This window comes from Coregonus clupeaformis, chromosome 21, assembly GCF_020615455.1.
Source record: "Coregonus clupeaformis isolate EN_2021a chromosome 21, ASM2061545v1, whole genome shotgun sequence".
Classification (NCBI taxonomy): Eukaryota; Metazoa; Chordata; class Actinopteri; order Salmoniformes; family Salmonidae; genus Coregonus; species Coregonus clupeaformis.
In genome coordinates, this window is record NC_059212.1 from 21894146 (window position 1) to 21919303 (window position 25158).

Below are 25158 nucleotides of genomic sequence, written 5' to 3' on the forward strand. Positions count from 1 at the left end.
GCAATTCTTGTTCAATAGTCTGAATTATGTGGGTGATGATTCCTAAAAAATAAGTAAAGAAAGAAAACTGAATCATAAAAATGCTTGAAAAAATAGTATGTGATGCACATGGTTTATAACATACATAATCAGTATTTTGCTGCCTTTTCCTGTGTTCATTTTATTCAGCATTTTATATAAAATCATCAATTTAACATTGCATATAGTCATAGATATATTTATCATACAACAAACATATTATTTTTTTACTAAACAGAACATACAATGTCCCTTTGCTTTACTGTAGTTCATAAAATAGTAACCAAAGGTACCAAGATAGGCTACTAAATGTATGCTGAAAAAGCCATAATGAAATAACCAAACAACAGCGATGTACACCTCACCGTTTACTGACATAAAACTGCTTGTGTCGTGGCTAATTCCAACAGAGAAGGAGGGCGTATTTAGGAGGTGATATACTTAGTGTACCATACCAAACCACAACTGCAATACAGTGAGAAAAACATTAAAATTGATATTTATAATATACAAAATGGTTGGAAGTGAGCATTTGATTTCATTGGACCTCAGTTACAGAAATACTATTTGTACCTCTTGACAGGATTCATTTAAAATGTTTAAACCTGTGGTAGTTGTGCTTGCTAGCTACCTCGTCGCACATATGTCCATCTACATGCTTAGGTACGTGTCTCAGAAATCAAAATTGTTCACATAGATTGTACTCTATATGTATGTGTGTGTGTGTGTGTGTGTGTGTGTGTATGTGTGTGTGTGTGTTTAATGGTCAATTACCATGTTACTCTGTGGTATTTTACTCAATGCTAATCAGTTATGTGTGACAGAAATAAATAAATAAGGTACCACATTTGTTATATCATTATATGTGTTTGTCATTCATTTTCTAGTTGACATGTTGTTCACCCACTGTTGAATAAGTAGTATGTAATCAGGAGCACAGAGCAGAATCCTTCTCAAAAAGCCACCTGGCTGAAAACCCTGTCTAAAATATAGGCCACTATATCAAACTGCCTAATCACATCACTTGACATGAACCACTGTCAAAATATTTTGGAAGGTAGGCTAATGCTATATGTACATGTTTGATCATGTGTTGAGAGTGCTAAATCCTTACTAAAGATAACACAATTTCAAGCAAATGATAATGGTCTTCAATGTGTGATTAAATGTGTATTTTTTTGTGAGGATTTGGCATCAAGCCATTGCTATCAGTGAAACAGTTATGTTGTTGTCGTAAACTTTCATAACAGTTAAAATGCCCCTCATTGACAACTGGCAAAGTTTGATATTTTTCTTAACCCAAGGTGAGAGCTTTATGGCATTTCTATTGCCATTTCCTGGTGTACCCTCCATTGCGTCGCCTCATGGTACCATGGCATCAATTACTTTTATGATGATGACATAGGATGTATACTCATGACATGATAGTGTAACAGAAGCACACTGTATTTGAACATTCATAATGCAGGAAATATGAGGTGTTCCTCAAACAAGGTCCTAGACAGCATGAAGCATGCATCATTTACAAGTCTTTCATTTTGTTAACCAACTGACCAAAAAGGGACCAAAAAGGACCTTAGAATCCTGATTAAGTGAAATTCTGACATCAGCATGCTCCCAGAACCTGAAGCACCGTTCTTTAGATAGAGCTCAGAGATGCTAGGGCCCTTCTCACACTCATCCATATTTGAGTCATCCCTCTTTCGGGGACATAAGTCAATCAACTCCGTAACCACCATCGTCATCACCGACATCACATCACCACCATCACCACCACTATTATCATCGCTGGCTGCCACCATCTTGTGGCCGTGCATTGCGTCGTAGGTCCCTACCGCGCGGGACTGGCACAGTTCTCGGGGCTGAAGGTGAGTCCTGGTCCTCGGTGAAGCTCTCGGGGCTGCCGTCCCCATCTGGAAGACTCCCGCAGCTGGACCCGGGTGACAACGTGCCCTGGAGGAGGAGGTCGTCCTCAGTGGCCAGTCCCACCACATCCTGACGGGGCCCCTGGTGTCCACCCTCACGGCCCCCCACCAGCAGCCCTGTCCCGTCATCCACGCCCACGGTGGCCCCTCCGTCCTGGTCATCCAGCAGGTTGGACAGGAAGCTAATGTACTTCATGGCCAGACGCAGGATCTCGTTCTTGCTCAGCTTCTTGTCCGGAGGGTGGGTGGGGATGAGCTTGCGGAGCTCGGAGAACGCCCCGTTGACGTTCTGCTGCCGCCAACGCTCCCGGCTGTTGGTGAAGATCCGCCGTACGATCTTTGGTTGGCCAGCTGGCGGACGAGAGGAGGAGGGGAGGGGAGAAAAAGGAATAATGGGAAAGATACGGGATGTGGGAAAGGGTGGGAAAGGGGATCCACAAATGAAGAGTAAGACTCAGTCAGTCCAAATGTCTTATTCTCTCAAATTCTACCTTGATGTTTCTCTTATCTGCGCTACAGAATTTACGTGGTCACTTTAGATGTAAGCCTTCCTCTTCACAAAGTAAATTGAAAAGCGATAAGTGATGAGAATGTTTTAATGGTGGTAAAGGAGTCGAGTGAGATACAAAATGAGAACAGTAGCATGACAGAAGCCAGCGTAAAGGTGGTGATGAGTGACTGCATTTTCCATTTCTGAAGACAGCTATATGGTGCTGTGGTTAATGAGCTGGTTATGTATTGTAAAGCAACCAGAAGTGGGACTCCTTAAACACTAGCACAAGATATTACGCAGTGAGTTGTCCGACTTATTTAGACAATGGCACTTTTACAATCTGCATACATGTATTTGTCTATGCTCTGCCATATGTAAAGAGGTTTCAGAGTTTGGCACACCGATTACATTATTGGGTTGGCGAGCACATCGTGACTTTGCTACACTGATGTCAAAAGTGGGATAAGAGATGCAGTCTGGTGGTGGTGGGGATAGGTGATACGAGTCCATAAATGTATGGTAACCATTATCATATATTTACCAATGTGTTTTTTTATATAATGTTACATATAGCCGATGAACAATACCTGCGGCTCACGTCAGAAACTGTGGGATGCATTTGACAAATATAATATCCCATTGGTGTACACCATTTATTTCTCTTGGAACACACCCAGCCTCCCTTAATCTGCCAGTTTACTATGCAGCAAAGCCTTGGCAAGGTAGCAGCTAACTCCCTCCACCCTCCCCCTATGCTATTTGACTATGAGTGGGTGATAGAGAAAATGAGATGCTGTATATTACAGATGTTTCTAATAAGCTAAAACCATAGATATCATATATGACATCATTGACTAGTTTTTGAGATTTGTTTAGGAGTGCTCTATAAATGGGTGGTCAGTAGCCTATTTTCTTTAATACCTGCCCATGTTGCAGTCATGTCGGTGGATAAATGGAATGGGATGACGTTGAGATGAGGAGAGGATTGAGGAGAAGACTGTAAGCAGAAGGAGGACACAGCAGAGGTGCGTCTTACCATACTTATAAAGATCTAAAATGCGCCTACCCTCGTCGAGCTCAACCTCGTAAGGCGCAGGACGGCGCTTTACCCTGTTGCTGGGGTACATGCCGTACTGTTCCGACTCCCCTCCAAGACTAGTGGCAGAGAATAGATATGAGAAACAGGTACACACACTACCATACACACATATTACTTACACACAGGCACATATACAACAGCTCACCGATATGATGTATAAGCAATACCAAAATCTTTCATGAAATTGATAGCCTTATTATAGCCTGTATAATATATGATATACAGATGGTCTCTGTGTCCACAATTGCAACCAAAACACATAAAGTGTAAGGGGATTATAGGCACAAGTAGACTAACCTGAAATCCTCACTATTCAAATTAATCAAGGGAAATAAATCTGACTTCAATTAATCAACACAGGTAGCCTAGAGGTGAAGGCTCTGACAGATACCTATGTGACGGTGAATGAGCCAATAGCCTAGATAACAAGCTATTACATTAACTTTTCTGTCTCTCTTTTTATTAGGTTTTTAGGTAGGCTATAGAAAATATGTTCTGATGTAGGCTATGCCTGTAAGTAATAGCCTACAAAGGATTAGGCCTATTCTGCAATAAAAAATAAACGAAGATGAATAACATATAGACATATATAGGCTATAATTATAGGCTATATTATTTAGGTGGGGGGAGCAATCAGGATAATATTTTTCAAATGCATAAAGCTATTTGATGCTTTATTTTATTTTACCTGTTGATGGCAGCGAGAGGTTGCGCCAAATTGAAGAGCATCGCTCGCGCCGGGAGAGGGAACGCGTTTGGGCTCAGCTGAACCATTCGAGCGTCGATCAGCGCGTCTCGGTGTGGCAGCGGCAACGGCACTGGTGGTCTGCGAAGCTCCGTGATCGGTACTGTGTGACTCTCGGTTCTCTGCTGTCCCGTCTTTATATCGTCTCTCCTCAAGAGCTCGATCACTGGTACTTCCCTTTTCAGGTCAAGGGCGTCGTAAGCGGTTTCCTTGGCAACGCCGTTGAGGATGATGGTCCCGTTGCGCGTGTTCCGCAGAGGCGCGTCATCTGTCTTAACCCCTTCCCCAGTGAAGTTCCCCTCCTTCGAGTCCTCCAGGTCTTGGCATCCATTCTCCCTGATGGAATCCTGCTTCAGCGGGCTGCACGATTTGGCACCGGGACTTCCAGGACAAAGCTCCAGCTTCATTTTTTCCATCATTTCATCACGTTGCAGTTATATCCTATGAAATGTCTCTCTATAAATCAGCTGTCGACAACACCACACTATGGGCAGAAAAACACTTTGTAAATGCATGCAATAAAAAAGGACTGATATCGAGACATTCTTGTTGTTGATTCAGGTCAGATTCAGATTCTAAGACAGTCAACAAAGGCTTTTCCCGATCATTTCATCACTCCATGATTCCATCATTATAAGGCTGTTATTACTCGGTGAAGGGCCGTGGGTATAGGCCTACAGGTAGCCTATAAAGCACCACATTTAAAGAGAGAATGTATTAATTTCGTATAGCCTAGCAAGAAAATAACCCCTAAAATGCACGCATCTGCGCATCAAATTTTAACATGTTTTCAATTCAGAACTGGTGGTGAATGTCCTCATCAATGTTACAAATAGACTGTCATTACCAACTCGTTGCCATGTTATTTTGGAGGCTATGGTCGTGTTACTTTCCCCCCACATTTTGGATTAGCCCCTAAATAAATCCTATAAGGCTCATCGAAGGGTTTACTATTAAGAAAAAAACAAGAAAAAAAAATAGACTAGGCCTTGTAATTCTCCAAATAGCCTACCTATGGACATGTTTGAGTGCACCACACTGAATATTTTTCAGAAAATAATAAATAAATGTAATGTGAATAACGAACACAACGAATATGAATAGCACAAGGTGCATATTATGAGAAGTCAATCAAAAACAGCATTGACTGCTTTTGATGGTCAATCGTGTTGTTCAGTGAAGTAATTTTCCCCTCAAACGACTGTTTTTACGCGTGCATTATTCTCATTTGAACAACAGTGACCAAGGCATATATGGAGCAAGCATTCAATGTGACATTTGAAATGAAAATTGGTGTTGATATTTTCGAAAATTACCTTTTATTCAGATCCTCTAACATTTTTTTGGTGAGAAAGGCGGCCTGAATTGTGAGCATAAACGTGAAATATTTGCTTTTGAAATTACCTATTAGGCCTATTTAATTTGATCATGTGAATGAATGTATTATTAGCAAGAGAGTAAGTGACTCTCATTCTTAATTGTCTTTATTGTTGAAACCTCATCAAAATGCCCTTTCTCTGTTTTTTTGCTCACCAATGGTTTAAGCTATAGCCTACGATCCAATAGGCAGTAACTTCGATTTTAGATTGCATCAGACATTTGGAACAAAGGTTGACATAACCGAGCTATTGTTCGAATTTTGGATTTATTTTTCGTTCCATCGATGCTGTAGTATTGACATGTGTAACCTACCATAACCCAAAACAACGAAGAAACCACAAGCCAATCATTTTTAACTGTAGGATAATAATATAACTTACCATTATCAATGAGACAATAACAATAAATATTCATATTCATACAATCATTAAAATAGGCCAAAACAATAACACAAAACCGTTTCTAACCAATAGCCACATAATTATTTAGGCCTAGGCTCCTGATTAGCCTATAATTGTTTAAAAATAAATCCAAGAAAATAATATGGCCTAATGCGTTCCTAATGCATTCCAAAGAGTCCAACGAACGAACAATAAGGAAAAAACACTTCAAACACACACCTAATTGTAATTCAAAAATATTTACCGTGCAAACCCCAGGCATGGAAAGGGAAATATCGATTAATTTTATGCGCTTACCGTTCCCAACGTGTTGTTGATGCTAGTGTGAAAGTGGAGCCATTTTGTGAGTGGGTCATCCATGTCTGAGTTTTTTTTTAGTGGTGGTGAAGTGCAGTGTGGAACTGGAAGTGAGGTTTGAGTTATTCCTCATTTCGTCCAGCGTGCCCGCTCAGTATGGGGAGCGGAACACGAGCGCAATGTGGCCAGGCGAGATAAGCGCACGGCAGCGGCCTCTTCGTTCCCGATAAGCCCCTAAACCCATTATTTATGAAATGATTCATTATTATTTGGCTGTCGTAAGCTATATAGGCTTGTGGAGGGCAAAGGATAAAAACATATGAATGCAGCTCCTGTAACTACAACGATGGGAGGTATAGGCTAAAGGTTGTTATATTTTTCTGATATTATTTTTCCCCCCTGGAAAACAAACAAACACGTCTTTAAGGTACAATATGTTTATCTTTGTCGTGCATAAGGTTTAATGTCCTATTAAAATTAGGCAATAAAACCCTATAATTTGTAGACTCAGCCTGATAATAATAGTCATAGGCTATAATAATAATAATAATAATAGCCTAATAATCATAATGATAAACTAATCATAATCATTAGGCTGTAGTAATATACATTTCAGTTGAATCTAGGTCAATCTCTACTATTCTATTCTATTAATTTCAACATCAGTACTTTGGAGATGACCAATGTGTAATTTTTTGTCTAAGTTGAATACACAAATGGACCCAATATCAAAGGACTTCTGATGCTGGAAGGAATTGTTCACTGTCATTGTTTTTATGTAGCTTATCTATGGGGTGGCCATGCCTGGGATTCATGGCAAATTTAGCGGGAGTCCCCCGGGGTGACATGGCTGAGAGAGATAAACCCATATCAGCTCCCTTTCATCGGATAAGCGGAGGGAGAAATCAGCAGTGACGCACTATCACTGGAGGACATACAGCATAGGCTATAGGCTAAATGGTCAGGTATTTTCCATGCTTTTTTTGTTGATTAAAATGAAGGGCGCAACTAGCCTATCATAATTAAGTCTTATTGGAATATCTTACACCATGTTCGATAAGGATAGGCTATAGCCTAGTAGGCTACGAATAGGAATATAGCCCCTGGCCTACAATCTGTGTCTATAGCCTAACCTACTTTGTCCGACCATCAGAGCTGGCAAGGCCTATTCTTAAATTTAGTATAATGTATAATAAGACTTACTTGGCCAAATATATGTAGCCTATTCTACAAAGACATGTTGAGACATATTTACTGACATATATAAATTTCAAACTGCGGAGAAAACGTCATCGGCTAAACGGAACACATGGCTACATTTGAGCCACTTGCACTAATATCCCCACCAATGTCTCCTCATTCACGAGCTCTCTGTTTTCGCGCCTTGTAAAGTTGACTGTCACTACGGTTGACATATCACGTGCTTTGGATTGCTGGTTAAGACAAGCATCATCCTACATCCTGTTAAAGCAGACTGGGCAAGCTGTCGGCTATACAAAAAGAGAAACACAAACACTAGCCTATTTCCCAACCTTCGTTAGTCAATAAAATGAGTGCAGAAGGAGACACTGCCACACAAAAAAAAGAAGAATAACATACGATAGGTCTATAGTGTTGTTGAATAACTTTTGAGAAAGAAATGAACCACCTTGGTAGTAGGGGACTAAACTTCACTCCCATTGTGAATTAAGTTTCTGATTAACTTCACCAACGGCGTGGAGCTGAGGCCAGGCTACATCGATTCGCCTAATGTAAATACAAAAAAAATATGTAAATTATGAAACGCCAACCTTGTACCTGTTTGCCCTCTGTAGTTGCCTGCCTTTCTTTGTTTGCTGAAATCCATACGTTTTCAATAAACGTTAATCAAATAGCCTACAACTTTTATTGAAAAAGTATGGATTTCAGCAAACAAAGAAAGGCACGCAACTACACAGTACAAACATAGGTAGAAGGTGAGCGTTTCATATATATATATATATATATATATATATATATATATATATATATATATATATATATATTTTTAAGTATTGACCTTGGTTGAATCAATGTAGTTGGAGCTATATTCCACAAAGCTTGGTCTCGGTTCCAAGCTGTTGGTAAAGTTCATAAGAAACTTCCTTCACCTTGGAGTGGAGTTTGTAGTTTGCTACCTTGGTAGTAGACCTATGTTATGCATGAGCTATTTCAACAAAGCTTGCAATTAGATTCGCAAGGTAGGCTGTGTTTGGAAAAATGTAAACTAGTTGGTTGCACTGTAATTTAGCAAGTTACCAAATATTGCATAGGACTAGTAAGTGCAGGTTAAACAGGTAGCCTAATTAATAAACAGATTTCATTATCACCTTTGACACAATATGTTATTTATTGTGAAATGCAAAATGACCATTAGGTGCAGCATCTTCTTTCTCTGTTTTATCTGACATCAGTTTTTCAGTGATTTACCAGTACTTACATTTGCCTGAATCTTCAAAGACTAGACCTAATAATGGACAAGCATAATTAGATTGATTATGTCCTTCCTTTGGTTCTCCCTGAGTAAAAAAATCTCTCTTTATGCTTGCCTATTTCCATTCTCATGTTTTCGTCATGACATCATCATGGGGCAGTGTCCAGTGTGTTATTTCATTGAAATGGATAATGAAATATTCCAGTGTTGCATTGCTCTGCGCTGGTTCCGACATTGTGGCAGGATATATGGATAGAGGCAGTGCTGTTGCTGGTCATGAGGCGTGTCACCTGATCCAGGGTCAGTCCAGCCACCGCCTCCCCGTTCACCTCCAGGATCTCATCCCCAGCACCCAGGAACCCAGAGTACAGGCCGTCCTCAGTACCGTCCCCTACCTGCTCCACATACACACCTGAGATGAGAGAGAGAGGTGGAAGGAAGGCACGGGTGGAGGGATGGAGATAGAGAGATAGAGAGATGGAGATAGAGAGATGGAGAGGGAGGGAGATAGAGAGATGGAGAGGGAGGGAGATAGAGAGATGGAGATAGAGAGATGGAGAGGGATGGAGATAGAGAGATAGAGAGATGGAGATAGAGAGATGAAGAGGGAGGGAGATAGAGAGATAGAGAGATGGAGAGGGTGGGAGATAGAGAGATGGAGAGGGATGGAGATAGAGAGATAGAGAGATGGAGATAGAGAGATGGAGATAGAGAGATGGAGAGGGATGGAGATAGGCAAATGGAGATGAGATGAGAGGGAGGGAGATAGAGAGATGGAGATAGAGAGATGGAGAGGGATGGAGATAGAGAGATGGAGATAGAGAGATGAAGAGGGAGGGAGATAGAGAGATAGAGAGATGGAGATAGAGAGATGGAGAGGGAGGGAGATAGAGAGATGGAGAGGGAGGGAGATAGAGAGATGGAGAGGGTGGGAGATAGAGAGATGGAGAGGGATGGAGATAGAGAGATAGAGAGATGGAGATAGAGAGATGGAGATAGAGAGATGGAGAGGGATGGAGATAGAGCGATAGAGAGATGGAGATAGAGCAATGGAGAGGGAGGGAGATAGAGAGATGGAGATAGAGAGATGGAGAGGGATGGAGATAGTGAGATGGAGATAGAGAGATGAGAGGGAGGGAGATAGAGAGATGAGAGGGAGGGAGGGAGGAGGGAGAGAGATGGAGAGGGAGGGAGATAGAGAGACGAGAGGGAGGGAGGGAGATAGAGAGATGGAGAGGGAGGGAGAGAGAGAGATGGAGAGGGAGGGAGAGAGAGAGAGAGATGGAGAGGGAGGGAGGGAGATAAAGATGGAGAGGGAGGGAGATAGAGATGGAGAGGGAGGGAGATAGAGAGATGGAGAGGGAAGGAGATAGAGAGATGGAGAGGGAAGGAGATAGAGAGATAGAGATGGAAAGGGATGGAGATAGAGAGAGATGGAGAGGAAGGGAGATAGAGCGATAGAGAGATGGAGAGGGATGGAGATAAATGGGGAAGGAGGTAGACAGAGAAAGAGAGAGAATGGAGGACCAATTACTTTCTCCACAAAGCCTAAGAATATGCACAATAGGTAATGGCATTGGTACACAAACACCAGAATATGTACATTCACAATCATGATATAGTATGTCATTACACACTCAGGTAAAATGCCCTCCCAAGCACCCAACTAAAATCACTTCAATTAGGTGTTCCATGAATATGCACCCTCGCATCCACACTCTAACATGAACATCTAATGGAACCCAGTTATACCGTAAAGGTGCTTTAATATACCTGTGACCGGTCGACCTTTGCCTCTTGAGATGACAAAACCAAAGGGGCCATTGGGGGGTCTGGTGAGCTCTAGGAGAAGGGTCCCATCAGGGAAGGCCTGGACGACCCGCCCCATGGGACGCAACACCCGAGGGGCTAACACCTCTTCCACGCTCAGGGCTCTCTGGATCACTCTGTAGAAACAGTAGGATACAGACATCTCGGTGAAATGTAGTGGGGGTATATTTACCTTCATGAGAAATTGGTGGCAGTTTGTCAAAATCAGTTTCCTATTGGAAATTGGGTTCTTACAATAATCTAGCTAGTTCATATTTATGAACACAAGGCATTTTGCCAAGTCAAACATTGCCTAGTGTGAATAAGGTCTACAATCTACACTGAACAAAAATATAAACGCAACAAGCAACAATTTAAAATATTTTCCTGAGTTACTGTTTATATAAGGAAATCAGTCAATTGAAATAAATTCATTAGGCCCTAATCTATGCATTTCACATGACTGGGAATACATATATGCATTGGTCACATATACCTTTAAAAAAAAAAGGGTAGGGTCGTGGATCAGAAAACCAGTCAGTATCTGGTGTGACCACCATTTGCCTCATGCAGCGCGACACATCTCATTTACATTACATTTTAGTCATTTAGCAGACGCTCTTATCCAGAGCGACTTACAGGAGCAATTAGGGTTAAGTGCCTTGCTCAAGGGCACATTAACGTCATTTAGCAGACGCTCTTAGCCAGAGCGACTCACAAATTGGTGCGTTCACCCTATAGCCAGTGGGATAACCACTTTACAATTGGGGGGGGGAGTTCATAAGGCTGTTGATTGTGGTCTGGGGAATGTTGTCACACTCCTCTTCAATGGCTGTACGAAGTTGCTGGATATTGGCGGGAACTGGAACACGCTGTCGTACACAAACACGCTCAATGGGTGACATGTTTGGCGAGTATGCAGGCCATGGAAGAACTGGGCCATTTTCAGCTTCCAGAAATTGTGTACAGATCCTTGCGTCAAGGGGCCTTGCATTAGTTATTTATTTTATTTCACCTTTATTTAACCAGGTAAGCCAGTTGAGAACAAGTTCTCATTTACAACTGCGACCTGGCCAAGATAAAGCAAAGCAGTGCAATAAAAACAACAACACAGAGTTACATATGGGGTAAACAAAACATAAAGTCAAAAATACAACAGAAAATATATATACAGTGTGTGCGAATGTAGTAAGTTATGGAGGTAAGGCAATAAATAAATAGGCCATAGTGCAAAAATAGTTACAATTTCGTAATTAACACTGGAATGATAGATGTGCAAAAGATGATGCGCAAATAGAGATACTGGGAAGCAAATTAGCAAAATAAATAACAATATGGGGATGAGGTAGTTGGGTGGGCTAATTTCAGAATGGCTGTGTACACGTGCAGTGATCGGTAAGCTGCTGACAACTGACGCTTAAAGTTAGTGAGGGAGATAAGAGTCTCCAGCTTCAGAGATTTTTGCAGTTCGTTCCAGTCATTGGCAGCAGAGAACTGGAAGGAATGGCGGCCAAAGGAGGTGTTGGCTTTGGGGATGACCAGTGAGATATACCTGCTGGAGCGCAGACTACGGGTGGGTGTTGCTATGGTGACCAGTGAGCTAAGATAAGACAGGGATTTGCCTAGCAGTGATTTATAGATGACCTGGAGCCAGTGGGTTTGGCGACGAATATGTAGTGAGGCCCAGCCAACAAGAGCGTACAGGTCACAATGGTGGGTAGTATATGGGGCTTTGGTGACAAAATGGATGGCACTGTGATAGACTACATCCAATTTGCTGAGTAGAGTGTTGGAGGCTATTTTGTAAATGACATCGCCGAAGTCAAGGATCGGTAGGATAGTCAGTTTTACGAGGGCATGTTTGGCAGCATGAGTGAAGGAGGCTTTGTTGCGAAATAGGAAGCTGATTCTAGATCTAACTTTTCATTGGAGATGCTTAATGTGAGTCTGGAAGGAGAGTTTACAGTCTAACCAGACACCTAGGTATTTGTAGTTGTCCACATACTCTAGGTCAGACCCACCGAGCGTTCGGTTGAAGAGCATGCATTTAGTTTTACTAGTGTTTAAGAGCAGTTGGAGGCTACGGAAGGAGTGTTGTATGGCATTGAAGCTCGTTTGGAGGTTTGTTAACACAGTGTCCAATGAAGGGCCAGATGTATACAAAATGGTGTCGTCCGCATAGAGGTGGATCCGAGCGTCACCAGCAGCAAGAGCGACATCATTGATATACACTGAGAATAGAGTCGGCCCGAGAATTGAACCCTGTGGCACCCCCATAGAGACAGCCAGAGGTCCAGACAACAGGTCCTCCGATTTGACACATTGAACTCTATCTGAGAAGTAGTTGGTGAACCAGGCGAGGCAGTCATTAGAGAAACCAAGGCTATTTAGTCTGCTAATAAGAATGCGGTGGTTTTCAGAGTCGAAAGCCTTGGCCAGGTCGATGAAGACGGCTGCGCAGTACTGTCTTTTATCGATCGCGGTTATATTATCATTTAGGACCTTGAGTGTGGCTGAGGTGCACCCATGACAAGCTCGGAAACCGGATTGCATAGCGGAGAAGGTACGGTGGGATTCGAAATGGTCAGTGATCTGTTTGTTAACTTGGCTTTCAAATACTTTCAAAAGGCAGGGCAGGATGGATATAGGTCTGTAACAGTTTGGATCTAGAGTGTCACCCACTTTGAAGAGGGGGATGACCGCGGCAGCTTTCCAATCTCTGGGGATCTCAGACGTTACGAAAGAGAGGTTGAACAGGCTAGTAATAGGGGTTGCGACAATTTCGGCAGCTAATTTTAGAAAGAAAGGGTCCAGATTGTCTAGCCCAGCTGATTTGTAGGGGTCCAGATTTTTCTGCTTTTTCAGAACATCAGCTGTCTGAATTTGTGTGAAGGAGAAGCGGGGGGCATGGGCAAGTTGCAGCGGAGGGTGCAGAGCTGGTGGCCAGGGTAGTGGTAGCCAGGTGGAAAGCATGGCCAGCCGTAGCAAAATGCTTGTTGAAATTCTCGATTATTGTAGATTTATCGGTGGTGACAGTGTTTCCTAGCCTCATTGCAGTGGGCAGTTGGGAGGAGATGCTCTTATTTTCCATGGACTTTACAGTGTCCCAAAACTTTTTGGAGTTAGTGCTACAGGATGCAAATTTCTGTTTGAAAAAGCTAGCCTTTGCTTTCCTATCTGATTGTGTATATTGGTTCCAGACTTCCCTGAAAAGTTGCATATCGCGGGGGCTGTTCGATGCTAATGCAGTACCCCACAGGATGTTTTTGTGCTGGTCAAGGGCAGTCAAGTCTGAGGAGAACCAGGGGCTATATCTGTTCTTAGTTCTGAATTTTTTGAATGGGGCATGCTTATTTAAGATTGAGAGGAAAGCACTTTTAAAGAACAACCAGGCATCCTCTACTGACGGAATGAGGTCAATATCCATCCAGGATACCCAGGCCAGGTCAATTAGAAAAGCCTGCTCGCTAAAGTGTTTTAGGGACCGTTTGACAGTGATGAGGGGTGGTCGTTTGACCGCGGACCCATTACGGACGCTGAAACATGGGGTATTGGTGGCGGATGAATGGCACGACAATGGGCCTCAGGATCTCATCACGGTATCTCTGCGCATTCAAATTGCCATCGATAAAATGCAATCGTGTTCGTTTTCCGTAGCTTATGCCTGCCCATACCATAACCCCACCACCACCATGGGGCACTCTGTTCACAACGTTGACATCAGCAAACCGCTCGCCCACACAACGCCATACACGCTGTCTGCCATCTGCCCAGTACGGTTGAAACCTGGATTAATCTGTGAAGAGCACACTTCTCCAGTGTGCTAGTGGCCATCGAAGGTAAGCATTTGCCCACTGAAGTCGGCTACGACGCCGAACTGCAGTCAGTTCAAGACCCTAGTGAGGACGACGAGCATGCAAATGAGCTTCCGGTTTCTGACAGTTTGTGCAAAAATTATTTGGTTGTGCAAACCCAAAGTTTCATAAACTGTCAGGATGACTGGTCTCAGACGATCCTGCAGGTGAAGAAGCCGGATGTGGAGGTCCTGGCCAGGCATGGTTACACGTGGTCTGTGGTTGTGAGGCCGGTTGGACCTACTGCCAAATTCTCTAAAACGACATTGGAGGCAGCTTATGGTAGAGAAATGAACATTCAATTATCTGGCAACAGCTCTGGTGGACATTCCTGCAGTCAGCATGGCAATTGCACACTCCCTCAAAACTTGAAACATCTGTGGCATTTTGTTGTGTGACAAAACGGCATATTTTAGAGTGGCCTTTTATTGTCCCCAGCACAAGGTGCACCTGTGTAATGAATATGCTGTTTAATCAGCTTTTTGATATGCCACACCTGTCAGGTAGATGGATTCTCTTGGCAAAGGAGAAATGCTCACTAACAGGGATGTAAACAAATTTGTGCACAACATTTGTGAGAAATAAGCTTTTTGTGCATATGGAAAATTTCTGGGATCTTTTATTTCAGCTCATGAAATATGGGACCAACACATTACATATTGCGTTTATATTTTTGTTCAGTGTAGATGATGGAGAACTGCCTGTGTTTGTAGTGTTGTGTCAAAAAGGATGACAGTATTCACGTTCCTAGTATTTATGTTCCTTATGTTCTCCTGAAATGTCTTGATTGGAATAGAATTTCTGTTTCATGATAGTTTTTTTTTACCGTTTGAAAGATTGGAAAGTTCAGAGTACTATTGGCAGAGCTGGTTGATTTAGAGCCTAGACACAATGATACATCTATTTTGTCCTTCTCTCTCTCTCTCTCTCCACACACACACACACACACACACACACACACACACACACACACACACACACACACACACACACACACACACACTCTGTACCTGGGTGCCAGGCTGTAAGGCACGGGCACCCCTCCCAGAATGGTTGAACGCTCCACTCTCCTCTCCAGACTCTGCACAGAGGATGCTTTCCGAAGCTGGGCCAGTGGGGACAGCTGGTGACAGAGAAGAACATTGCAACAGGGTGTCATCATCCATGCAGTTGATGTTGTCTCCTGAGTCCTGACAGTCACAGACAGTCTCTTGTATGTCAGCCATGAAAATTGCATCTCAACATGAAAATGTTAAAGAATGGCATAAAAGTAAAGTGGCATAGTCCTTTCTGTTGCTTGACAAATGAGTTAGTGAAAACACTACATTGAATTGAACTGAACTAGATTGAATAGAACGCAACTGAGCTGAATTGAATGTGTGGTGCTTACTGTGCGCAGGGCCTGTAGCGAGGGGGTCCTCTGCAGGCGGGCGTTGGGGTGAAGCCTGTGGGTGGGGCTGGGTGAGGTGGAGCTGGCCCGGGGCGCTGAGATACTGAGCTGTTCCATGCTGCTGGAGCGCCCTCCCTTCACCAGCCTGCCCACACTGTGCAGCCCAATGGAGGAGAAGAACCGTCGCAGTGAGAGCTTGGGTCTACTGTCCCGCTCTGCCATAGACCTCCTACACATGTTACCAACGCATACAGACAGAGCAAAACATATATGTTGTATGTGAAAAACCAGGCTGAACATTGGTTTATGTTCTATTGAATCCTGCTGTTACAGTTAAATTCCTGCAAAATATATTACAATAAAGCAAAGAAACTGTATGGTGCCAGCTGTACTAATGCAATCACAGAGTTGGTAATAGTGTTGCAATTATCCACCCCATCAGAGAGTTCTTGAAGCTCACTGCCAAAACAAGCTGTGGAGCATGAAGCTTTGCTTTACTCTCAGGAGGGGGCAGTGTTGACTCACTGTCAGATAGACAAACAACAACACACCATTTACATGAACCATACATTATACATACAGTATATATATATATACACTGAACAAAAATAAAGCGCAACATGTAAAGTGTTGGGACCATGTTTCATGAGCTGAAATAAAAGATACCAGAAATGTTCCATACACACAAAAACCTTATTTCTCACAATGGGATCCTGATACCCATTGTCGTGCCATTCATCCGCCGCCATCAACTCATGTTTCAGCATGATAACGCATGGCCCCATGTCGCAAGGATCTGTACACAATTCCTGGATGCTGAAAATGTCCCAGTTCTTCCATGGCCTGCATATTCACCAGACATGTCACCTTTTTTTTAAAGGTATCTGTGACCAACAGATGCATGTCTGTATTCCCAGTCATGTGAAATCCATAGATTAGGGCCTAATGAATTTATTTAAACCTTTGTCACCCACAACCTTTGGCATTGCAAACGCCATGCTATGCCGACTGAGACACACAGGACCCCTGTATATGGGTGACTTGAATTTGTTGTCAGCAGTGGGATCTACACTGACCGAGCCCCCTCTAGGCCGTCGTCCCACTGAGCCTCCGCCTTCAGGTGCTCTGCTCTCAGTAGCTCCGCCCTCAGGTCCTCAGCTCGGGACACACCCAAGCAGCGCAGCGCAGGGCGGCACTCTGGAAGAGCCACCGACAGATCTCGACACACATCTCCACTCAGCACCAGACCTGGAAGAGAGAGCGATTTTAGATGTGAATGAAAGACACATTCAGTGGACAAAATCTTTTTGAGATTCACAAGAGTAATGTGCACATCACATCAAGTTTACTTCCTTTCAGTGCAATACATATTAACTCACCAGCTCCATCTGCAGCAGTATCCCAGAGTTCCGCAGGAGGGAGGTCAGGGGTGATCCTGGCAGGGGAGTACCTGAGGGAGGATGACCGGATGCAGGGGACCAAGGCGGAGCTAGGGGGAGACCCTGGGGGGGCAGAGATAGGACCCTCTCCATGCTGCTCTGCGGTGATGAGGTCATGGTGCCCCCCGGTCTCATCCAGATTGATGAGTCGATACTGAACCGAAGGCAGGAGCTTGACCACACGCTGCCCACTTGCCCTGCTCTTGGAGCCTGACTTCAGAGCTGACTTAATGGGCAGCGGCGGAGTGGGGGCGTCCCTGTCCTTGGGGATGCTGTTTCCGGAGGCTCCCACCAGAGGGCGGTCCAGAGCTACAGGGCTGCCCAGAGCAAAGGTGACGGCTCGCCTGCACACATTGACCCTGTTTCTGGGGTTGGAATTCCGACGGTGGGCCCACGAGGCACCATAGGGGCCGTGACCCGATCCGACGAGTTTCAGCCGGCTCTCTCCCTTCTTGCTGCGTCTCCTCAGCTTCCCAAAACCTGAGGCCTTCTCCCCCTCTCCACCCCCGGCCCTGCCCTCTGTGTCCTCTCCCAGAATCAGGACCTCCCCGAAGGTGACCGCTGCCACTTTGGGGCGGACACTGCTGGGCTGGTCTAGTTGGGGGATCCCATCTGATTGAGCTGGGGGAACCCAGCGAGGGACCTTCTTCCCCTGATTCTCCTCCACATTGCCGGGCTGGGCCATAGCAGTCTCTGGTTCGGGCACCGGAGGATCCCTAAGAATAGATCCACAAGCTTCACATTTCCTCACCCCCACCACTACCGCTGTAGCAGCGTTCGTGAAACTGACATCCTCCAGTGTTGGAGTAGGGCCTGTAATGCTGATGCTACGCACTGTCTTCTTTTCCAGAATGCCCTTGGATTTCTGACCCGTGGCCCGCCCACGCTCCCTCACCCGATCCAGGTAGCGAGACTCCACTTCCTTCTCTGATTCGTCCTCAAACCGCACCCGTGTGGGCGAGTTACCATACCGACAATTACGCCCCCCAGGGAAGGGTTCTTTCCTTTGTGGGATGAGGAGTGGGCCGGGTGAGGGAGGGTCTGTCAGCTCTTCTTTTGGTTGTACAGCCACAGCCTTTTGGAGCGGTGGTGAACCACTCCCAGACTGCTGCCTCCTGCTGGATAGAACAAGGAAGCAAACTTCGTAGATAATGCAATCATGACTATACACACTTACTGGCAGTCTGTAAATATGTACATAGACACGAATCATAATTTCTGCTGACACAAATACTTGAAAGGACATGAGTAATCATGTTGTGTGTGTGTGTGTGTGTGTGTGTGTGTGTGTGTGTGTGTGTGTGTGTGTGTGTGTGTGTGTGTGTGTGTGTGTGTGTGTGTGTGTGTGTGTGTGTGTGTGTGTGTGCCTAAGGGTAGAGCAAAACAACTGGCTAGGTACTGCTCTGTTTCAGCCATTATGGGCAGCCTAGCTGTGTGGAGGAGAAGGTGCTTTTAGTTTCATTAAGTGTCCTTGCAAAAACGACCTTTGAAATGTTTGAATCCTTTATGATGTAATGTAATTTGTGGATTCAAATAAAGTATTTAAAATGTGTGTGTGTGTGTGTGTGTGTGTGTGTGTGTGTGTGTGTGTGTGTGCCAGTATTTCTAATACCATTTGCTGTGAATGGATCCCACTGATACAGTATAAGAGGGGATTTCAGGAACAAAATAACCATTACATAAACGTCATGGTATGTGTCGTAAACATTGTTATATAAGCCATAGAGCAGTCTCTGTATCTCAGTAGAATATCCTCTCTGTGTTTCCAATCAGAAACCAGAGTTATGATTCTGCAATGATCAGTCATTAGTAGTTGGGTCGTTCCATGAATTGATTGCCTTTTACGTCCCTTTGATATTTTAAGTAGACATTTTTAAAGCCTGTTATAGTAACTGAAGTGCCCTTTAATATAGACCACATGGATAATTCAATAAATTAGAAATTCAGCATTTTGACATGTCCCTCCGTCAACACTGTGCCAATTCTAATCCAAAAATGTCCCCAAGTTTCACCATCATTGTAAAGCCCTAGTTATTTTGTTGCTTTGACAAAGTCATTTCTGAAGATTATTATTTATTTATTGTGATTAGTGATTAATGTACCTCTGTCCCTCATTCCAAGGTCAACCCTGTTACGTGAACAAACTTTTAATATGGTGAAACTATTCCTTTTTTAAATATTTTTTTCTAAAGAAACATTAAACACCTGATAGTCAAATCATAGTGTAAAAACAGGTGAGCTGGTTAAAAAAAAGGCACCTTTTTTGGTGTTTTGTGGTGGAAAACTGAGTGGGTCGAGCATAACATGTCAACCCTGTTACCCATAGATAGACAGGTTAGAAATGTTTTAGCAACTATATATATATTTTTTTGTGAAGCTTGCCTTCAATTGCCACTCTCTGTTGCACACAATAAGCTTCCATTCCCACTGTCACAAGGGGATTTATGGCTGATTTAAGATTAAATCGTCAACCCTGTTACGGTCAACCCTGTTACTTTGTTTGGTACTTAATAAGCACTTACTATAGTAATTTTTTTAATTAACCTCTTGAGATGGGAAAACGTATTTTTTATTAAGTTGAACATGTGCTCTTTATGACAGATTGTAAAAATGTGGTGAAATCAAACGTTTTTTTGGGACCACGTTACACTTCTCAAAAGGTACAGGTAGTCAGACAGGTAGTCAGATGAACAGAGGGGGGTATTGATAGAGATCGACAAAGGAGCAAATACAGTTGATTGACAGCAGGGCACAGCTGACTTACGGGTTGTATCTCTGGGCGGAATGGGCACGGCGAGTTGGGGGGCGATCCCCTTTGGGTTGATTGAAGCAGGCTTTTAACCGAGCCCTCTCCAGCAGTAGCATGGCCCGCTCGTGTCTGGGGCTCAGGGGAATTTTGTCAGGGTTGAAGTGTGACCTGTCAATCACACAGAGACAGAGGGTAAATGGGAGAGGGAGATATAGAAATATATATATATATATATATATATGATAGAAATGTCTTACCAATCCTTGCCATGAGAGGGCGTAATCACCCTGTGGGATACTTGAATAGTTTGTTGGGATGATTTGGGTTTAGGGTTGTCTTTGAGCTAGTGATTGAAGTGGTAACATGTTTGTTTATTGATTGATCATAGACATGGAAAGATAGCACGCGTTTTATCTTTGTAAAGGTGTCTTCTGTGACAGCATGGGCAGCACCATTGGGGGCTAGCTCCATTTTAAAGTAGTCCATTTCTTCTTCTTCTATGAGTGTATTAGCGATTTGTAAATAAACTAAAAAGGTGCATATCACCACCTACTGTGCTGGAGTATGTATAGTCTGAACAGGTTTAAAGCTGCTGACCTGGATGGAATTCTGTGATTCTTCCTTAACTCATAACAAGTTCCACCTAGTTGACTACTTCGAAATGGTGAAAGTCCTCAATGGCGCTGCCCATGCTAAAGCAGGCTTTTGGTCCAAGTGCGCCGTCTATCTACCTCTATGATATTGTTACATCACCATTGAAGAAAGAAGTTGCCCTACCCTTTACTAAATCCTCGCCTTCCACAATTGATGACAGCAGTGAGATCCGAACCCACATTATTGAAATTACTGGAGGGGGTAAAAGGAGGGGGGTGGAGGTGGGGGGCAACAAGACAGTGGTCCAATATTGCTGTAATATTCATGGCTTGCTGAATTAAAGATCTATTAGCATATTGCTGATGTGATTGACGAGGTTCATATTCATCTTTCAGGCCTACAGTAATCACTAAGGTCAAATTCCACATTTTGTGTAGCCCTGAAATCATTTGAAATGTATTTTTTTCTTGACTCATTTGCCTGCACCACACATCTGGGGCCTTCAGTTGAACCGAGCTGATCCTGCACAGTTACATATCCAGAGAATATCATATGCCCTACGGATAGACTTATAGAGAATGGAGCTATGAACGCCCGAGTCTTCTATGTTAAGCCTTCTTATATAATATCAGATTGGACTGGAGCATGGTGGCGAGCAATAGGAAAGGAGCATCATACGCCCAATAGCTTAGCTTAGCCCCTGTATTGTACTTTATCCATTGTATTCCACTTGATCCTCTGCTCTATCTGCTTTAGTGGCCAGGAGAGCATGACACGCCCATGGCTTATCCCTGTCATCTGCATACTCATCCACTCCTGTATTTAAGGAAGATGGAGGAAGATGTTGTGTCTGTAGCTTAGCTTTGTAATGTTCGTATTTATCCACTACTTCCTCTCATGGGAGAGGTGTGATCTGATGTCATATGCTTTCTTAGCATCTTTACGTAGCTTATGTTTTAATCTGTAGCTCTGACAAAAATTCATTTTGACATGGTTTTCCAGCATTGGCAAGCCTGCTTTCATTGCTTCATTAAAAAGGATTTACGCTTCAGCCATGTCCCTCGTGGCAATGCAATGTTCAGGTGTGCATGATGCTAGTTGGGACAAAATGTTATTTTTGGTGTAGATACCATTTAAAAAGTGGGGGGGCCAAAACAAATAATATATAGGGGGCAAAACTATCCCCCAAAAGGTAGTTGAACCCCCATCTATCTTCGCACACACACCACCCCACTTTTCTATGCAGACAGACACTAATGTGATATTCCTTACCCAGGCAGTTCAAGCAGCTCTTGTTGTGGAATGGTTGAATCCCACTCATGGTCCCGGAAGGCAGATGCGTCTAGAGACACTGAAAACAAAACAGAAATTTCACCATGAAAATAAAGCTTTCCAAACCTAATTCCATGCCATGCAAATGGCGCCTCACACATCAGTTGCAACAAATCCAAAGGAACAGTTCAACTCAACAAGCTTAGTATTACACAATGCTATTACATTGTTATACAAAGACAATTTCAATTCACATGGTTGACGTTTAGGGTGAAGATGCTTCAAATACATTTAATTTGAGATATGTTGTTCACAATTTAGCTCTAATGCAAATATAGCAGCAGAAGTGCATTGTTAAAGCATTTATGCAGGTACTAAACTGCGAAGGGCTTTACTCAACCATAAAGGTTGTCGTAAGCCACACATCACATCAGACCAATGGACCGTCCCCAAGCTTGTCTCTGATCCTAATGCCTGTCAGATAAGCCTTACATAACACCATAACGACAGGAACAGATCGGTATTAAAACATTGCCATCTGATCATGCCATGCACTCAGTGCACTGTGGTTCAATTTTAAACCCCCCCTCACAATCACACACGCACACACAAACAAACAAACGCACAAATGTGCAGACACAATCAAACATGCAAAGGACATAAACAGACTCACCCCTCCACAGAGTGCTAATAATAGCTACACAACACCAACACATCTGTTCCTCTAAGTGCTCCTGATGGTGGGAGGTACTCACAGAAATAGAACCCATAGAGCTCTGATCATCTGACACATGATCCGAGACTGGTCCCCAGACTGAACAGTTGTAAGCACACTTTATAATGAATGGATTTACTTAATCAACGATGCCTGGTTTGCTTACAAAACAATTGACATTCACTTGAAAAGGAAGTGCATCTAAAAAGGTGCAACTAAGCCCTCCTCCCCAACCATATTATTATTGAGCAAGTGATTTGTGTTCCAAAGCAGGACCTATTTATGTACCTCCCACACTCTTGATGGATGTTCTTCAACCATGAGAGGTCAGCAAGGGGAATTTTGTATCGATCTTTTTCAGTTAACTTCTCCAAGCACCCAGACTTGTCATACAACAAGATGTACCAACATTTCTTAACTTCACTGGAACTTCATAATCATACCATCTCTCTTGTCTATCTGGTCGACACAGAGGTACGGGATGTCCACACTGCCTTTCTCCTCCTCTCTGTTGGCGTTCCTTCGTCTGTTCACCGACCGCCCTCTGGCTCTCTGGTTGGCCTCCACGGTCTCCCACAGCGAAAGCGTCCCTTCCTGCGAGCACACGCTCTCCCAGCTCTCCGCCCTCCACAGCCCCCCCACGCAGTCCGTCCTCTCCTTCACTTCCCTCTTATCACACCTCTCCAGGTAGCAGTCCAGGCTGTCTGAACGCAGCATGTCCCAACAGCCCTTGTTCTCGTCCTTGTCCTCTACTACAGAATCCACAGAAGCCAGTCTCGACTTCCTCTGAAACCCTGACAGGGTGGCATTAGCAGGGGGTTCGTCCTTCAGAGATACAAATGACGAGGCTATGGGCATCGTAGTCTGAGTGCCCACTCCGCTCAGAAATGGAGTCTCTGGGCGTGCCACCCTCCAGAAGCCTTTAGGGGGCGCCCAGTGTCTGTGAGAGGAGGGAGACGAGGAAGAAGAAGAGGTAGAGGAGAATGAAGGAGCAGGTTTTGGAGAAGGAGGGGGGTCCTCCTTGTTTCCGCCGGTGCTGTCCGACTGGATGTTGTCCAAGCTCTCCAAGCTGGCCCCCTCCCCAAACCCATGAGGCTGCCCCGGCACACTTCCAGCCAGGCCTTCCCTCTCCCCCTTCTCTGCCTCCTTACCCATGGCACCCCAGCTCTCCTGCTCCCTCTGTGGTTCTGTCAGGTCGGTGTGGAGCTGTACCCTGGCCACCACCTCCTCCTCCACATCATCTTCACTACTGCTGGACCTCCTCCTTTGGTCAAAGCACTGGAAGGGCACAGGCTGTGGCACCTCCACCCTGCTGCGGGCCTTCTGCCTGGGCCGGGCCTGGGACGAGACAGGCCCCCCTGCCTGGAGCTCTAAGGCCCTCTTGTCCTCCCAATCCCTCTTTCTCTCTCTCCCGCCGGATCTCTGGGAGAGAGCCTTCACCTTGGACTGCAGGGCATGGACGGCAGAGCCTGGAGGAGAGGGGGAGGAGGGGGAAGGTAAGGGAGAGGAGGGAGAGAGTGTGCCAGGCTCGGGAACAAGGCTCAGGAGGTGGCCCCGGTCATCAAAGGCTCTTGTCCGATGCGAAGAGCTGGCAGGAGGCGATAGTTGTGTGATTTGGACCTTTTCCTCCTCCATTGGCTGGCAAGGCAAAAAATACAAGTTTGATTGGAACCTAATGAACTAATTGTTGTAGGCAGCTGGTAAAATAGACTTACTAGAACTAGGATATCTAAAGTAGTGGATTCAATTCAATGTCTACCCTTTATCAAATGATTACTGCATAGGATAATGGATAATCCTTTAGAATGGAAATAAGCCACCAGTGCATAAGAAACATATGTGTGATAGCTGGCATTGTACTGACCATTTAAAAAAGTGTTGTTGTCATAAAAGACATTGGATGAAGACATTAAAATATATATAAAAAAGTTCATTACTTGTACTTTATGATCAGTTGCAGAATGATTAGGCACTGGATTTGTCCAGTTGTGTTAATAAAAATAAATAGTATAAGGACAACAATTATCTACTAAGCATCCAACAGTAGGATATCACACATGAATGAATGACCTATTTGCAATTGAAATAATTCCCCTGACATTGAGTTTCAAGTGTACCAAAGAGGATAAAAATACACTATCACAAAATAATTTCAAATATTTGAACAAGGTCAATAACCTACTTGAACAGATGCAATCCACCACCCTTGAAGAAACTCAGGTGCCACACCGACTCAAATTTGCGAGGACATAACAATCCACAAAAACCTGCGCTCTGTGTCACAGTCTTGAGCCCATCCTCTGACCCGACTGAGGCAAACATTTGTCATATAAATAAATTAAAGTAACTTTCCCCTGTGTTTCACTCCGTTTATTCTGCACTGCTATGGTCTGACGGGTTGTTTAGACTGAGTGCACAAGCACTGAGCGAACAGGCGGTCTCAATATTCATGATTGGTCCATTTAATCCCTTCAGAAATCAGACGGATTAGACAAAAATGGAAATACAAAATACGTTCTTTAATTT

The 25158-nt window shown here is 43.9% G+C and overlaps 2 protein-coding genes across 3 annotated transcripts; both read right to left on the reverse strand.

The window, feature by feature from the left end:
• Window positions 1–369: 369 nt before the first annotated feature.
• LOC121535079 (T-cell acute lymphocytic leukemia protein 1) lies at window positions 370–6556 on the reverse strand. Of its 2 annotated transcripts, none has more exons than XM_041841784.2 (4): window positions 6359–6556; window positions 4224–4764; window positions 3473–3591; window positions 370–2294 (listed from the first exon to the last, which is right to left on the reverse strand). In XM_041841784.2, the coding sequence occupies exons 2-4, from the start codon at window positions 4697–4699 to the stop codon at window positions 1801–1803; spliced, it is 1089 nt and encodes a 362-aa protein (XP_041697718.1). In that variant the 5' UTR covers window positions 4700–4764; window positions 6359–6556; the 3' UTR covers window positions 370–1800. The 2 variants fall into 2 exon arrangements, with proteins under 2 accessions (XP_041697718.1, XP_041697719.1); XM_041841785.2 differs by having other exon boundaries at window positions 3503–3591; window positions 6359–6542.
• Window positions 6557–8729: 2173 nt separating this feature from the next.
• On the reverse strand, window positions 8730–25038 carry LOC121534594 (uncharacterized protein KIAA1614-like). Its single transcript, XM_041841172.2, has 10 exons — window positions 24815–25038; window positions 23076–24270; window positions 21918–21996; window positions 20067–20219; window positions 17243–18420; window positions 16940–17111; window positions 15864–16092; window positions 15484–15596; window positions 10584–10756; window positions 8730–9222 (listed from the first exon to the last, which is right to left on the reverse strand). Exons 2-10 carry the CDS (start codon window positions 24265–24267, stop codon window positions 8987–8989), a joined length of 3525 nt encoding a protein of 1174 aa, XP_041697106.2. The 5' UTR covers window positions 24268–24270; window positions 24815–25038; the 3' UTR covers window positions 8730–8986.
• Window positions 25039–25158: the final 120 nt, after the last annotated feature.

Coding starts and splice junctions, on each gene's coding strand:
- LOC121535079 (XM_041841784.2), bottom strand. CDS start 4,699: ATGATGGAAAAAATGAAGCTGGAGCTTTGTCCTGGAAGTCCCGGTGCC. Junction 3,592..4,223: donor CCTCTCGCTGCCATCAACAG/GTAAAATAAAAT, acceptor CTCTGCCACTAG/TCTTGGAGGGGAGTCGGAAC. Junction 2,295..3,472: donor TTTAGATCTTTATAAGTATG/GTAAGACGCACC, acceptor CTCGTCCGCCAG/CTGGCCAACCAAAGATCGTA.
- LOC121534594 (XM_041841172.2), bottom strand. CDS start 24,267: ATGGAGGAGGAAAAGGTCCAAATCACACAACTATCGCCTCCTGCCAGC. Junction 20,220..21,917: donor GAGCTGCTTGAACTGCCTGG/GTAAGGAATATC, acceptor TGTGATTGACAG/GTCACACTTCAACCCTGACA. Junction 9,223..10,583: donor CAAAGGTCGACCGGTCACAG/GTATATTAAAGC, acceptor CTCTCATCTCAG/GTGTGTATGTGGAGCAGGTA.